Genomic DNA, 15,175 nt, shown 5'->3' on the forward strand with positions numbered 1-15,175 from the left:
TACTGATTAGTGATTACTGGCGTCAAACCTACTTATTTTGTATCTTCTTACAAAAATATATAAAGAGAAAATCATAACATTTTCTTGAAAATTTGATTTCCTTCACAAAGCTTTATGCTTACACATGAACAATAATTCAAAGAGAGGAGACGCTACATTAAAGAAATAAATGTAGTTGGACCAAAATGCAACTTTGTATATAACAACACAGGGCAATGCCATAGTGTTTAGGGTTCCTTTGGTAGCTAATTTGAATTTGAGTTATACTGGTTAGGAGATAAATTATTCATGTATAAAATTAATACGGTTAGGGATGACTATGGAGCGAAGCGGGGCGGGTTTAGAGCTAGGCGAGGCGGGACAAATATAGAGTTATGCGGGGCAAGGCGGATGTCGGGCGGGTTGAGGTAATAATTATCAAAATTAATGCGGGGGCGGGGCGGATTGCGGGTTTATGTGAGTTTAAGGTATCAAATAAGAATCAGAAGAAAATTAAATCTTTGTAATTAATAAAAATCAAAGATATAAACTTTTTATATTAAACTTTGATTTTAATTTTAACTTTTCTTTAAAAATTTTTTTAAACTAGACAAATATTAATTAGAGTTAATTAGCCATTAAGAAACAATTGTTGAAATATTAACTAGAAATAATTAATTAGTTGTTGAAATGTTAATTAACGAAAAATGAAAAAAAATTATGAATTTTATTTTTCTTATTAAACTCAATTAAAAAAGAAAAAACATAAAAATTTATGCGGGGCGAGTATATATGGGGCGGTGCGGGGCGGGTTGAAAATGAAAAAAATTGTTACGCAGGGCGGGGCAGTTTAAAATTTCTGTGGGTTGAGCTCAACCCGTCCCATTGGCATCCCTAAATACAATGTTTATATGCAATTTAAAAACCAGCATAACTTATATATGTTTAAGTTTTGAGGGATTCTATATATTATTTTACGTAAGATAGAATGTGAAATAACTAATACATGAATAAGTAATCCCTACATAACTAATATTTATATAAAATAATATTATAAATTTCTTCATAACTAATCTCTATATTACTAATATCTGCCTGACCAGCTACCAAACGATAATATTTATTTATTAATAGCCAAGATAATTGGAAATAGATTCCATGTTCAAGATAAAAAAAAATCAAATAATCGTCATATTAAGAAAAGGTAAAATATAAAACAATAATTCCATGATGCTCGGAGAAAAAATTATAATATAGTAAAAAACAGACGGCTATTAAAACGCAGTTTCATTATAACTATCGTAGGGAGAGTTACACCTTAATTTTCCTCCACATCCTCGAATCTCGTATAAAATCCTCACTCCCTTGTCTACTCTGTTTCTCGCCGAGAAATTCGCTCTTCATTTACCATTTTCTTCTTTCTATTTATAGTAATTTTATTTCTTTCCATTTATTTCAGAGATTGTAATTCCGATATGCGCCGTTATCGGAATTGTGTTCTCTCTTGTACAATGGTACCTTGTCTCGCTTGTTAAACTGTCGCCTTATCACGGAGATTCTTCTCTAAGAAACAACAATAATAATGGATTTAACGACAGTTTGGTTGAGGAAGAGGAAGGTATCAACGACCAGAACGTTGTCGTTAAGTGCGTCGACATACAGAATGCCATCTCCGAAGGTTAAAGTTACTCTCTTTTAGATCTCTTTTGTTTTTTGAAAGATCTAGTTGTATCTATAGTTGTGAATAGTTGCTCTTTTCGTGCTCATTGGTCTTTTATGGAGCTGCACTTGAGCCGAACGTCTTTTGGAAATATTCACTCTACACTCCTAGACCCATGGAATTACACTTGGATATGTTGTTGTTGTTGGCCTTTTATGGAGCTAAGTGTCTTAGCTAGTGAAATGGAGAAAATGAAAAAGGAAGTGCTAAGTTTTCCGTGTGTGCTTGTTTAAACTTAGTTCAGGGTCTGTGAATTTTTTCGTTGTGATTTAAATTTTCCTGGAGAAAAACACCCTGTGTACAAGAGCTATGCGAAAAAGTAGGAGAACCTACAAAAAGATTTTAAAATACATGTTGCGGAATGAGACTGGAGTAGCAATTTTTTGGTGTGTCGATGGTCACCTAGAGTCTTTGGGTTTATTTTGATCAATGCCACCGCTTTGAGGTTGCAGTGTTGAGCTTGTTGCGGGCCGGCTGGATCTACCTTTATTGGCCTTGGTGGTATCTTTAGTAAATCTTAGTACTTTACAGGATAAATTATGGATTAGTAGAATACTTTGTCAATGTAATGCTGCTTAGTTCACATTAGTGTTATGTCGTCTGTCATCCTAGTAAACAATGTTATGGCTGTATAGTTTTGTCTTCTTTTTTTTTTCATTTTGCTAAACTATACATTTATAGTAAACCGTTGGTTGAGCATGTAGCATTACATGCTATAGATGTTATTGCTGTTTCAATTCAGTTTGTTATCTCCAAATCTTTCAGAAAAAGTCGTCATCATTTGTTGGTGTGGACTTGATGCTATTGTCTTGACTTGACATTTACCTTTTTTTGTCCATTATGCTATTTGTCTGCTTTTTTTAGTTGGTTCAGCCTAGGTATTGTTAAATCCTCATTTAAGATGGGCTTAAATCTTGATAGTTGGCTCAGCCCCAATGCTGCTATCTGTGTATCCGTATCACACGAGTCAATATAATGATGAAATGTTTTCTGATTGTAGTTAAGTATTAATGATTTTCTGGCAACTCAAATTAGTGATTCCCTGGCAACTCCATGTCATTGCAGTCAGCCACTTCAAAAAGTAAAAGAAATGCAAGGGCCAGTTCCTGAGAGATATTTATGCCCTGATCAATAATTCTTGTCTTGATTATGTAAACCAACATGATTATCTGCGGAGAAGTAAAATTATGTATTTTTATGCTAGTGCTATATGTAATGTAGTCCAGGGATTGTTCTATTCGTCATTTACTGTCAAATTGCCTTTATCATGTTTCTGATCTCAATGTCTTCCCCTTGTCTCCCTTATTTTTTTCAGTAGCTTCCGTTTGTCCCCCTTTTTTTCTATTTACTCACACATAGCATTGGTGTAAATTAAATCCTCTTGGCTAGACATGAAATCTTTTGACTTAGTATCTAATACTAATGTGGTTTGCTTATTGTGGCAGGGGCAACATCCTTCCTTTTCACTGAATATCAGTATGTGGGTATCTTCATGGTTGCTTTTGCAGTGTTGATCTTCGTGTTCCTTGGTTCTGTTAAGGGCTTCAGCACCAAGAGCCAGCCATGCACTTACAACAAGGAGAAGATGTGCAAGCCAGCCCTTGCTACAGCCATCTTCAGCACAATATCCTTCTTGCTTGGTGTTGTCACTTCAGTTGTTTCTGGTTTCCTTTGGATGAAAATAGCAACATATGCAAATGCAAGGACAACACTGGAAGCCCGAAAAGGAGTCGGGAGAGCTTTTATTACTTCATTCAGATCTGATGCAGTAATGGGTTTTCTCCTAGCTGCCAATGGTCTCTTGGTGCTTTATATTACAATTAATCTCTTTAAGCTATACTATGGTGATGACTGGGAGGGCCTTTTTGAGGCAATTACTGGCTATGGGCTTGGTGGGTCTTCCATGGCTCTTTTTGGTAGAGTTGGTGGTGGCATTTACACCAAGGCTGCCGATGTTGGTGCTGACCTTGTTGGAAAGGTGGAAAGGAACATTCCAGAAGATGATCCCAGAAATCCTGCTGTAAGCTCACGACTTCTTCAGGTGTAACTTCTGATATCCAGAAGAGAACATGTCTGATTATTTAATCTACATGTGTTTGCAGGTGATTGCTGACAACGTTGGTGATAATGTTGGGGACATTGCTGGAATGGGTTCTGATCTTTTTGGCTCATACGCGGAATCATCCTGTGCTGCTCTTGTTGTGGCTTCCATCTCGTCTTTTGGAATTGATCATGATTTCACTGCAATGTGTTATCCCATGCTCATAAGTTCGATGGGAATCCTTGTTTGTTTGATAACCACCCTTTTTGCAACTGACTTCTTCGAAATTAAGGCTGTCAAGGAAATTGAACCAGCCTTGAAGAACCAGCTTATTATTTCAACTGCTCTAATGACAGTGGGAATTGCAATTGTGACTTGGACTTGCCTTCCATCTTCCTTTACCATCTTCAATTTTGGCACACAAAAGGTTGTAAAGAACTGGTAAGTGTCAAGTTTTTGTTTTTGAATTTTTTGCTTTTGCATTAGACACCAATTTCCAAATATTGCTGGATCAGGGCTTGCATTTTCTAATCTGTCTTGTCAAGTGAAGCATTTCAATTTCCTTTTCTTTTTTATGTTTTGACCTTTATTGTTCTCTTGGCTTCTAAATTTTGTGCAGTGTGGTTGTCTTTTTTCTGTAGAATCAGTTTTGAACAATCAGTGTATGTTATTGCACAGGCAACTGTGTCTATTGGTCTTTGGGCTGGACTTATCATTGGATTTGTCACAGAGTACTACACTAGCAATGCTTACAGGTTAAATTAGTAGTTTGTCTTCATACAGTAATTTTATGTACTTCTTTCAGTGATGTAACTTCATCTTATGTTTGTTCTCCCGTTGTTTCTGTTGCAGCCCTGTCCAAGATGTAGCTGACTCCTGCAGGACTGGAGCTGCAACCAATGTGATTTTTGGCCTTGCTCTTGGCTACAAATCTGTCATCATTCCTATCTTTGCCATTGCAATAGCTATCTTTGTCGGTTTTACTTTTGCTGCCATGTATGGTATCGCTGTTGCTGCTCTTGGAATGTTGAGTACCATTGCTACTGGATTGGCCATTGATGCATATGGACCTATCAGTGACAATGCTGGAGGTATAGCTGAGATGGCTGGAATGAGCCACCGGATGCAGCCGGAAACACCACTGCTGCTATTGGAAAGGTTGTATCTTATATGTTTTGCTTTCCTCTCGATGAGCGTTTCTAGGTCCTTTTTTAGACATTGCTTGCGCATATTTACGTAAATGCATGACAATTAGTTTGTTTAGAGATTACAATTTTGTCATAGTGATGCATTTGGTACTCTTGTTTCTTTTTGGTTAATCGGATTTGTGATATTTTTTTGAGACACTATCATGATTTGATTTTCATATTTGCACTCTCACAATGCTAAATTTATTCAACATTTGTCCTTTTAGCTAACCCAGTATGGGCCTTTTATTTTCTAGGGATTTGCCATTGGATCCGCTGCACTTGTGTCCCTGGCCCTGTTTGGTGCTTTCGTGAGTCGGGCTGCAATTTCAACAGTGGATGTCTTGACCCCTGAGGTCTTCATTGGTTTGATTGTTGGTGCCATGCTCCTTACTGGTTCTCTGCCATGACCATGAAGAGCATCGGTAGTGCAGCTCTGAAGATGGTTGAGGAAGTTCGACGACAATTTAACACCATTCCTGATCTCACGGAGGGCCTTGCCAAACCTGATTACGCTACTTGTGTTAGGATCTCGACTGATGCATCTATTAAGGAAATGATTCCCCCAGGTGCACTGGTCATGCTTACGCCCCTCATAGTTGGGATTTTCTTCGGAGTGGAGACTCTTTCTGGTGTTCTTGCCGGTGCTTTGGTTTCTGGTGTTCAGGTATGATTGATTCAACCTTCTTTAACATTGCAGATTTTATTTTCTGTTCGAGTTGGCCGTTTACCTTTTCGAGACAGTTTCTTTTGGAAGAATGCGTAAAATCTGCTCTTTATCTGTCTCATTTTGTAGATTGCAATATCCGCATCAAATACTGGTGGTGCATGGGACAATGCCAAGAAGTATATTGAGGTAAAGAAAATACATCTATGCACTGTTGTTGTCTCTAAATATCTTATTAGACACTCCAAGTTTGCTAACTGCCGAGTATGTGCCAGGCTGCTGCTTCGGAGCATGGAAGGACCCTTGGCCCAAAGGGTTCCGAACCCCACAAAGCTGCAGTTATTGGTGACACCATTGGTGACCCTCTGAAGGATACTTCAGGTCCATCACTCAATATCCTAATCAAGCTGATGGCAGTAGAGTCACTTGTCTTTGCTCTATTCTTTGCAACACATGGCGGTATACTTTTCAAGATTTTCTAAGTAGAAAGACACTTCACCAAGCACTATAGTATTTTCATTCGCCACCAAACTTTCTGCTCTAATTTCCCCAAGCATGGGATTTCTTCGTTAGTTCTTAGCTAGTCACAGGTTTAGTTTGAAGATGATGACGGCGACAACACCTATTTAATATTTTTTTGTGCCAGTTTCGAGTTAGTTTATTAGTTTTCTTTGGTAAACCTAGTCTTTCAGTTGTCCATAACATCATTGTCCATGTTTAGTACATCATTGTATGTTTATTTTGTTACACGAAGCAAGGTTTCATTTGTGGGCTTGTGTTACTATCCTTGCGTCTCTTTCTCTCTCTGCTCACTTAGTATTTACAATTTTCTTGTTATTTAGTTAGTCTAACTTAATATTGGAATGCTTGAAGGAAATTACAGAAAATGAGCTCAAATAAAAGAGTTCCAATTGGCGAACCAAATGATATCATTGGATGATTCATTTATTTGAATGGTGCCATTTTCTTCCGAGCAACAATAAAAACATACCCAATGAAATTTCACAAGTGAGGTTTGGGAAAGTAGAACGTACGTAGACCTTACCACTACCTCGTGGAGGTAGGGAGATTGTTTCTGACTCGGTTCAAGTGTAACAAATTCCAGTATAAAGAAGAAGAAGACAATAAAGAGAATATAACAAATAACAAGGAACAATGCAAAAGTAGCCAAAACAACAATAAAATCATGTGATATTTGAAATACCATAACAACATACTAGGATAGATTATTGAAAAAACAATAATAAACAATGATAAAAATAAAAAACAAAAACTATAATAATACAACTAGTACCATAGCAAACACTAGCCATCCTAAACAAGACAACATTACACTGCCTACTACTCTTTTACCCTAAACGTGTCTTCCACACCCTCATATCTAAGATCATGTCCTCGGTAATCTGAAGCTGCATCATATCTTGTCTTATCACCTCTCTCCAAAACATCTTTGGCCTATAACATTGTAAACATTAAAATTGTATTGGATTTAAATCCGTAAATTAATTTGGACTATATTAAATTCAAGAAAATAGTCCAAATGATGTGGCAATCCAAGTCAAATTAAATGAGCCACTAAAATCACACAACGTGTCAAAGTTATATGGCAATCCAAATCAAATTAAATGAGCCATTAGAATCATGTCATGTGCCAAAATTATGTGGCAATCCAAGTCAAATTAAATAAGCCACTAAAATCATGCCACGTGTTGAAGTTATGTGTCAATCTAAGTCAAATTAAATGAGCCACTAGAATAATGTCACCTGTATATGTGACATGTTCTGACCAATCAAATTAAAGCTCTTCACCAAAGAAATCTGATTGGTCAGTTCAAACCAACCAATCAAATCACACCCTCATACCACTCCCTACAACTATAAATAGGGGTCCTCATTATTCTCAGAGGGATTTTTTTAAAAGAACAAGAAGCAAGAACAGAGCTCGTGGATCAAATGGCCACAAATTTTCTACAAAGCTACAAAGTTCAAGTAATCAAATTCAAGCTCAAGTTCAAGATCAAGAACGAAAGAAAATATCAAGAAGTTCAAGATTAAGTTACTTGTTCATATTTATTATTCGTCATAACCATACAAGTGTTCGTGACGAATAATTCAAATTCAAATTTGAAGAAGAAGATTCAAGATCAAGCTATTCAAGCCCTTGACTCTAAATTAAATTCAAGTTCAACATATTTTATATTATTTGAAGAATTAGAGGATTATTATAGAGATTGTAACACGCACTACATTTTGAAATCAAATGTTACACTTATTTACTCCAATTTTTCGGTTTTGATTATTTATTTTTCTCAGCTCGAAAATTTGTTGTTTACAAACATAAAGAAAACAGAGGAAGACATATGTAGTAGTTCTAAATGTGTGCAGTGTGTAGTGCTCTCATACCACGCTGGTAAAACTTCCAGTGAGTTTCTGCATAATCTTTGACTTTCTTGTATATCCTTGGTCTATCCTCGTTAACTAATGCATCTTCTGGTCCGATTTCTTTCCCTACTTCAGGCGTGTAGAACATTGCGACAGAAATTCTATCCCTCTCTGAATTACTCAACACCCTATGTACCGGGGCCTTGAACATTCCATTGCTCATTATCTGCCAATTTCATTGTGGAAAATGGAATGTATCACTACAAGTAGTACATGTGCAATCCATAGAGTACATATATGTTTATAGAAAAAAAAAAAAAAACTTCTATCTAATATCTATAGTTTACGTTGAGCCAAAAACCAAGTGACTGCAGGTGTGATCATGGTAGTATGGCGGGAGGGAAGGGACACAGTGGCCTGAGCAGAACTTTTAATAAGCTATATCGACATTTGAAGAAGTGAACAAATGAACACCCTAAGAGCCTGTTTGGATTGGGCTTCTTTTAAGTGATTTTAAGCCAAAAATCTTTGTATCTTTTTAAAACAGTGTGTGTTTTTATGTACCTCCATTTGATCACCCATGAGAACAAACAGAGCTGTAGGATCTTTTGGTACTGTATACCATTTGCCATCCTTAAGCACTTGGAGTCCTACTTCATCTTGCAAAATAATACTGTATCCTGTTCCATCAGCATGAGGTTTTAAGCCAAGAACCAGATCAGGCCTCTGACATGGTGAGTAGTAGTTAAACCGCGCTTGCAGTTGTGCTTGTTTTCCAAATTGTTCCAAGAAGCAATTTTCTTCCAGCTTCAATGACTTTGCCACAGCTTTAGAGGTAATTTCTGTGACCATTTTCGTTTTCTCAGCATAATCTTCTAAGACCTCTCTGCACAACAAATGTTATTAGTGCAAGATAGTCAAATACTACAAAACGCGTAGTCAAAAAAGGAGGTGGAATACGCGGATTTTACGCGTTTCTAGTTTCCTATAAATAGAGGGTGTCTTGCCCTCATTTAGATCATCCCACAAACAAAAATACAATCCAAAAGAGTAAGAACACAAAGAGAGTTATACACCAAGATAAATATTGTAGTCTTAAGTGTCCTCTTTAGTGAGTTGTTCATTTTACAACATAGAAGTGTTAATTGTTGTTTTCTCCTTGTATTTAAGAGTAGTGTACTCTCATATTATCATAGTAAGATCCTTCCACCCCATGGTTTTTCTCCCGTATCTGTTTGAGGATTTCCACGTAAAATTCTCGTGTCCAATTTATTTTCGTTATTTATTATGATATCAAACTTTAGTTGTAGTGCTTCCACTCCCAACAATTAGATGGCTACGCGTATGAGTGAATCAGCGTTAAAAACGAATAAGCAAAATACTCAAATTTTAGTCTATGGAACTAGCTTGAAAATTATCTGACATGCTTATGCTTGAAATCATGATGTTACCATATGTCATGTGATATCACTTCGAATTCATCGCTAATTCGCTGCTTATAGAGTCAAATATTAGCTTGCTAGGTCATTCTGGTCTATTGACTGTTACTATAGTACTCCTGCAACTGATCAACTGTCCATTTACCTGAATGCTATTGGGATTTGTGGCCAGAGGTTATACTGTCTTCTATCTTCAGGGAACACCTCGAGGAAGAGACGATCAGACCAATCAAGGGACTGGCCTTGTTCCGGAACAGGATCAGCTCCATAACCATGAACATCAACAACTGATTTGGCATACTTGTTCTTCTCTTCCATTGGCTGGTTGAAGAATTCCCTTGAAACTTGGCGGATCTTGTCCAGGAAAGAAGCTGAAATCCCATGTCCTATTCCCTGTTCATCAAATAAAACTCTGAATATCAAGAAAGTTGCAGAATAGAAAGAACTCAGATACAGTATTTGAATGTCCTAAACCTGAAAACATCCCCAAGAAGATAGAGCTGATCCAAGTTTCTCCAACTCTCGTTCGCGTTCGTTATCTGATGTTGTTGAAGAAGACAGGCGGTTTAGATCAATTATAGGAATAGGAGAAGTATCCATGATGTCTTCATTTTCATCAACATCTTCACCACTTCTGCAAATATAAGGTCCTAGTGGCTCCTCTCCAAGAAGGACCATTTCTTGAACTCTTTTTGACAGCAACACCTCGTCAGGTGGGACTGAAGATGCAGCCATGATTAAGTAACACTATCCAGTGGGTTTCCAATAAGAAATTGATGAATTAGACTTCAGGTTCCAGAGTGATAGCATTATATATAGGCATAATACATAAGCAACACAATCTCGGCCTTAGCTGACAAGTAATTAAGCACTCCAACTTTGAGACTACATATCCAGGCACCTCTCTAACTTACAAAATGATCATCTAGACACTTTTAAGATTTATGTTCATATTAGCATTGGGTGTCCACGAGACACATTGAAAATGAGTTGAAGAGTTTATTTGTCAGTTGAGATTAAGTTAATGTGTATAGATGTGCACTCTCAAGTCGAAGTATTTACTTCCAAATTTAAATATCTATCTATGTATTATTCATTATATATATATATTATATATGTGTTTCTTAGCAGAAGATAAGGATTGAACGGAAGATGAGATAGCAAAGACAAATGCAATTGTCCCTACATGTGGAGGTGCCTGCAGACTGCAGTCATGCTCATCCAAAACTCCCCAACTTATATTTTTCCCTTGGGAAGAGAAATTTGTGGGGAATTGAAGTTGTTGCAATAACCAATAAAACTTTAAATCTCCAATCCGCTTTTGCAGTTGCGAGTGGCCTAAAGTTTCGAAATATCAGATGATCTATTTATAGGCAAAAGGTCAAAGAAGAATATTTGTTGATTTATTCTACTTTTTTTTGTCCCACCATATGATATGACTTCATGGAACTGTTACTGGGAAGAAGGCTAATTGAAATACCGCACTTTTGTATGCTAAACAAGTTAAAATAACTTGATTAGAGCTGGACAGTGGAGGAGAAATTCTCAAGTTAGCTTTCTTGTAAGGACCAAACACTTTCTGCTTTGGGAACATAGCTTGGAATAAATTTTTGCTACAAATACATCTTCCATCCTCAGACAAAAGGCTATAATTTGAAACATTAACCATCTGATTCACATGCACTTAAAAAAGGCCAGCTTTACTCTTGCAATTCCTGAAAAGAAATCAGCAACTTTGATATATATGGCAAAATGCAATGAAAAAGAAGCAAGAGAAGGATAAAACAATGCATAGAACATTGTACAGGTCTGCGAATATTTGTCTTCAAGGCCTCATGAAATTGATAGTTTAGACTTTAAACATGTATGCTGCAAATTATATGCCATGTCTTACATTCAACAACATTGTAGAAACTATAACTTCTGGAATGACTGTGAGGTACGTAATAGAATTACATTTATGGGAAAACTACTGAATTTGGTCACAAGGTACATAAATAAGCCAACACATTTTGCATGTTACAGTAAACAAATGAAAATTAGAATCAAATTTCTCCACGATAACCTCCAGATCCAAAGTAGTCCCTCCTTGAATTTGCAATTTGTTGGCTTCTTTGGTGGTCCAGTTTGGGACAGTCCCGGATACGATGACCAAGCCCACCACAATATGCACAACCCTTTACTCCACTTGCATCTGTGATGGCATCTACGTCATCCATGGGATCATTGAGCTCTGCAAGGACTGGAGGGATTCTCTGCTTTGCTTCTTGCAGCAAGTGCTTTAGATCAAGCAGAGTTGTTTCGCTCTGGTTCTTGTTAATAAATGTGGTGGCAATTCCTGTTTTTCCACATCGTCCTGTTCGTCCAATCCTGTGGACATAGTTTTCAATTTCAGCAGGCATATCATAGTTAATCACATGTTGAATATCAGGAAAATCCAGCCCCTTTGAGGCAACGTCAGTGGCAACTAAAACATCTTTCTTGCATGCTTTGAAAGCTGCAATTGCATATTCTCTCTCTTCTTGATCCTTGCCTCCATGAACAGCCACAGCTTCAACTCCTTTTAAGAGCAAATACTCATGGATATCATCCACATCAGCCTTATTCTCACAGAAAACCAAAACAGGAGGTGGTGTTTTTTGCAAGCATTCAAGAAGGTAAACAATCTTGGCCTCCTGCTTCACATACTCCACTTCCTGAATCACATCTAAATTGGCTGCTCCAGCCCTGCCCACATTCACAATTACTGGTTTAACTAGTGCATTTCTTGCAAAGTTTTGGATCTTTGTGGGCATTGTAGCAGAAAACAGAAGAGTTTGTCTTTGAGCTTTGAAATGATCAAATACCTCCCTAATATCATCTTCAAAACCAAGATCTACTAGTCTGTCTGCCTCATCTAGCGTCAAGTATCTGCAAGAAAGTAACAATTTGGTAAGCACTCAAAAATTTCAAATAAGAAAACCTGGAAAAAATCATGAAATGCTTCACATGTACAAAATAACGTATGGCTGGAAAATGTGGATTTGTTGCAAACAATGTTTGTGACACATACCCCCAGAGGCACATCTCTTTTCCTCTAATATGTGAACCCAAGTAAATGTAGCAATAGGTACACACAGAATATAATAACATATTGTGGAGAACACCCACCGGCCGGAAACAAACACGTGAGTTATAATAATGAAGGTCTATGATCCCAAATGGTGGATTAATTACACCAACATACCCAGTATAATCCCACAAAAAGTAGGATCTAGGGAGGGTAAAATGTACGTAGACCTTACCCTACCAAATAGAGAAGTTGTTTACGATAGACCCTCATCTCAACGGGAAAAACAGTCCAAAGCAGTATAGAGAAAGAAATAACGGAAAGGAAGAAGTCATGGCTCATGGCAAAATAATATAGATAAATTGACAAATCATCCTGATTAGTAGTCCTAACAAGATAAAACGATAATTGAAGTACAAAAAACAATAGATGATAGCTAAACTCAAAGGACAAGAAACTACAAGAGTAATACTACAACTAATAGTACAGCTAATAGTGCAGAGGAATAATCGAGACAACTCTTAACTATCTAACTAACCTTCTACCCTAATCCGTGTCCTCTATAACCTTCTAATGGTGGATTAATTAGAAACCTGTAAACGTAACTAGCGGATTTTGAATACAATTTTTTAAGCAACAGAACACTTTTAACAACATTAGACAGAACCAGGGCCAAAATTTCACCATTGCCCTGTGCTTTTTCATCAAATACTGATTCTATTTAGCCGATGTCCCATCCAGATGAACACTCCCTATTTTTTGGAGGTAATTTCAAGTAAAAACAGAACATTTAAGAGACTCTCCAGATAAATATCAACTAAAAGTGTTGGTCCTCACCTGCAGTTGTCAAGGTTCATTTTCTTCTTCGCTAGCAGATCTTTCAGTCTTCCAGGAGTAGCAACAACAATATGAACTCCCCTCTTCACAACATCAACTTGGGACTTCATATCAACTCCACCAATACATAGCAAAGGCCTCAATTCCGGATAACCATTCTCCCTCAGAGGTTCTATAAACTGTTCTATAACTTCATATGTCTGTCTGGCAAGTTCTCTAGAAGGACAAATAATCAAGCCAAATGGTCCTTCCCCAGGAGCAATAGGCATCATAATTTCTTCTTGCAATGCCACCATGATAAGCGGCAACACAAAAACTAATGTCTTACCTGAACCTGTGAAAGCTATACCTATCATATCCCGACCAGATAAAATGACTGGAAGCCCCTGCACTTGGATTGGAGTTGGCTGAATAATACCCTTTGCTCTGAGTTTCTTCAGAATTGGTTCAGGGAACCTCATGTCATTGAAGTTCTTGATTGGTGGGGTAATATCATCCCCTTCCACAATGATATGCCACTGTTTTCGAATGGCATCACAAGCTTTCTTTGACTTCCGTCTGATCGCTAAGGGTGGCTTCCACCCTGTACGCAAAGGCTCTGTATAAGTAATGCCCTTGGCTAGTTCCCGAACAGACATCAACGTCTTCTTATCAGATAAATGCTCAATCATCTCTTTCTCTTGCTGAAACACTTGTTCAGCATGACTTATCTCAGGTTGCTCTTTCTTGAGCTGAGATGCCTTCACAAGTAAACTCGGCTTAGCTTCAACAAGCTTTATTTTCTCCTCTTCCTCTTCAAATGCTTCAGATTTGCCCTTGCGCTGGAGGATCTTTTGCGCCTCAATTGCCCTGCGCTTTGCAACTGGTATATACTCAACGTAATCATCCTCCTCTTCAATCTCCTACAAGCACAACACTGAGTAAGAAAATAGGTACGATCCATTACACACACAGACCAGAAAAGAGTGAAACGTTGTTCTCCAAGCTAAAACAGTTCAATCTACCAAAGAAATAGCGTATGTGGAGGAGCCAAAATCAGAATAAACTACTCTTATACACAACAATAAATTAGCAAAACCCCATAAAGCAATCAAATTCTCAAAAAAAAAATCCCAAATTTGAGATATCCCAAACAAAGCAAGAAGCTACATACCATATTTAAGTGGTCTGCCATGTGAGCAATAGCCAAAGCTCAACCCTAAAGGCAGTAAAGCAGTCGCTTTAGGCCCCAAAATATAAGGGCATCCAAAGTAAATACCCTCCAAATTCAGTTATGTATTTATTGTTATTACTTACTCGTATTACTTTGTTCCTTCAAATACTTATTCTAAAATAGGTATCAATTAAAAATAAATTTTTTTTTTTTAACTTTATCCTTTAATATTAATTATTTTAGAATTAAGAGGCACATATATAGATAAAGATCAAATATAAATACTTTCAAAAAAAACTAATTGCAAAGGTAATATAGAAAAAGATTTACTATTAAAGCTTTCTTGATTTAGTAAGTTGTACAACTAATATGTGATAAGTATTTTTAATAAGATGATCAACTAATATGAGATAGATGGATACTAATTATTATGCACATCTTTTTTAAAATTTATTATTGATGTAATTATAATTAAAAATTGTACACAATTAATTTTTCAGTTACTTTTTATTTTTTAATTTGTCTAGTTCACTTCAATTTGAATCAACCATGTTTAACATTGGCTTTGCAAGATTGTCTTCAATTTTTTGAGATGTTTTATTAAATATTTCAAACTCAAACAAATTAGATTATCAAATAATAAATTTTAAAAAAATATTGTCTTAATTTTGAATGTCTTATAAAGGTAACAATCACTATAATATTGATTTTTGTAATTAAA

General features: G+C 36.6%; 2 protein-coding genes and 1 pseudogene across 3 annotated transcripts; 1 reads left to right on the forward strand and 2 right to left on the reverse strand.

Moving 5' to 3' along the window:
- Positions 1–1,419: 1,419 nt before the first annotated feature.
- LOC129900126 (pyrophosphate-energized vacuolar membrane proton pump 1-like) lies at positions 1,420–6,378 on the forward strand (annotated as a pseudogene).
- A 396-nt stretch (positions 6,379–6,774) lies between these two features.
- LOC129899516 (protein SRG1-like) lies at positions 6,775–10,330 on the reverse strand. 2 transcript variants are annotated; one of them, XM_055974514.1, is made up of 5 exons: positions 9,890–10,330; positions 9,561–9,808; positions 8,541–8,862; positions 7,998–8,202; positions 6,775–7,049 (listed from the first exon to the last, which is right to left on the reverse strand). In XM_055974514.1, exons 1-5 carry the CDS (start codon positions 10,148–10,150, stop codon positions 7,024–7,026), a joined length of 1,062 nt encoding a protein of 353 aa, XP_055830489.1. In that variant the 5' UTR covers positions 10,151–10,330; the 3' UTR covers positions 6,775–7,023. The 2 variants fall into 2 exon arrangements, with proteins under 2 accessions (XP_055830489.1, XP_055830488.1); XM_055974513.1 differs by lacking the exon at positions 6,775–7,049 and having other exon boundaries at positions 7,803–8,202; positions 9,890–10,329.
- A 975-nt stretch (positions 10,331–11,305) lies between these two features.
- Positions 11,306–14,579, reverse strand: LOC129899708 (DEAD-box ATP-dependent RNA helicase 35). Its single transcript, XM_055974738.1, has 3 exons — positions 14,455–14,579; positions 13,302–14,203; positions 11,306–12,325 (listed from the first exon to the last, which is right to left on the reverse strand). Exons 1-3 carry the CDS (start codon positions 14,473–14,475, stop codon positions 11,461–11,463), a joined length of 1,788 nt encoding a protein of 595 aa, XP_055830713.1. The 5' UTR covers positions 14,476–14,579; the 3' UTR covers positions 11,306–11,460.
- Between the last annotated feature and the right edge of the window lie 596 nt (positions 14,580–15,175).

This window comes from Solanum dulcamara, chromosome 8 (assembly GCF_947179165.1).
Source record: "Solanum dulcamara chromosome 8, daSolDulc1.2, whole genome shotgun sequence".
NCBI lineage: Eukaryota > Viridiplantae > Streptophyta > Magnoliopsida > Solanales > Solanaceae > Solanum > Solanum dulcamara.

Bases quoted from the DNA above. Each gene is read 5' to 3' on its own strand.
- LOC129899708 (XM_055974738.1), bottom strand. From the start codon at position 14,475: ATGGCAGACCACTTAAATATG. The intron at 14,204-14,454 runs GTATGTAGCTTC...TTGTGCTTGTAG, and splicing joins TGGCAGACCACTTAAATATG to GAGATTGAAGAGGAGGATGA. The intron at 12,326-13,301 runs GTGAGGACCAAC...ACTTTCTTGCAG, and splicing joins ATGAACCTTGACAACTGCAG to ATACTTGACGCTAGATGAGG.
- LOC129899516 (XM_055974513.1), bottom strand. From the start codon at position 10,150: ATGGCTGCATCTTCAGTCCCACCTGACGAGGTGTTGCTGTCAAAAAGA. The intron at 8,863-9,560 runs GTAAATGGACAG...TTTGTTGTGCAG, and splicing joins CAAATCCCAATAGCATTCAG to AGAGGTCTTAGAAGATTATG. The intron at 8,203-8,540 runs GTACATAAAAAC...TGAAATTGGCAG, and splicing joins TCATGGGTGATCAAATGGAG to ATAATGAGCAATGGAATGTT.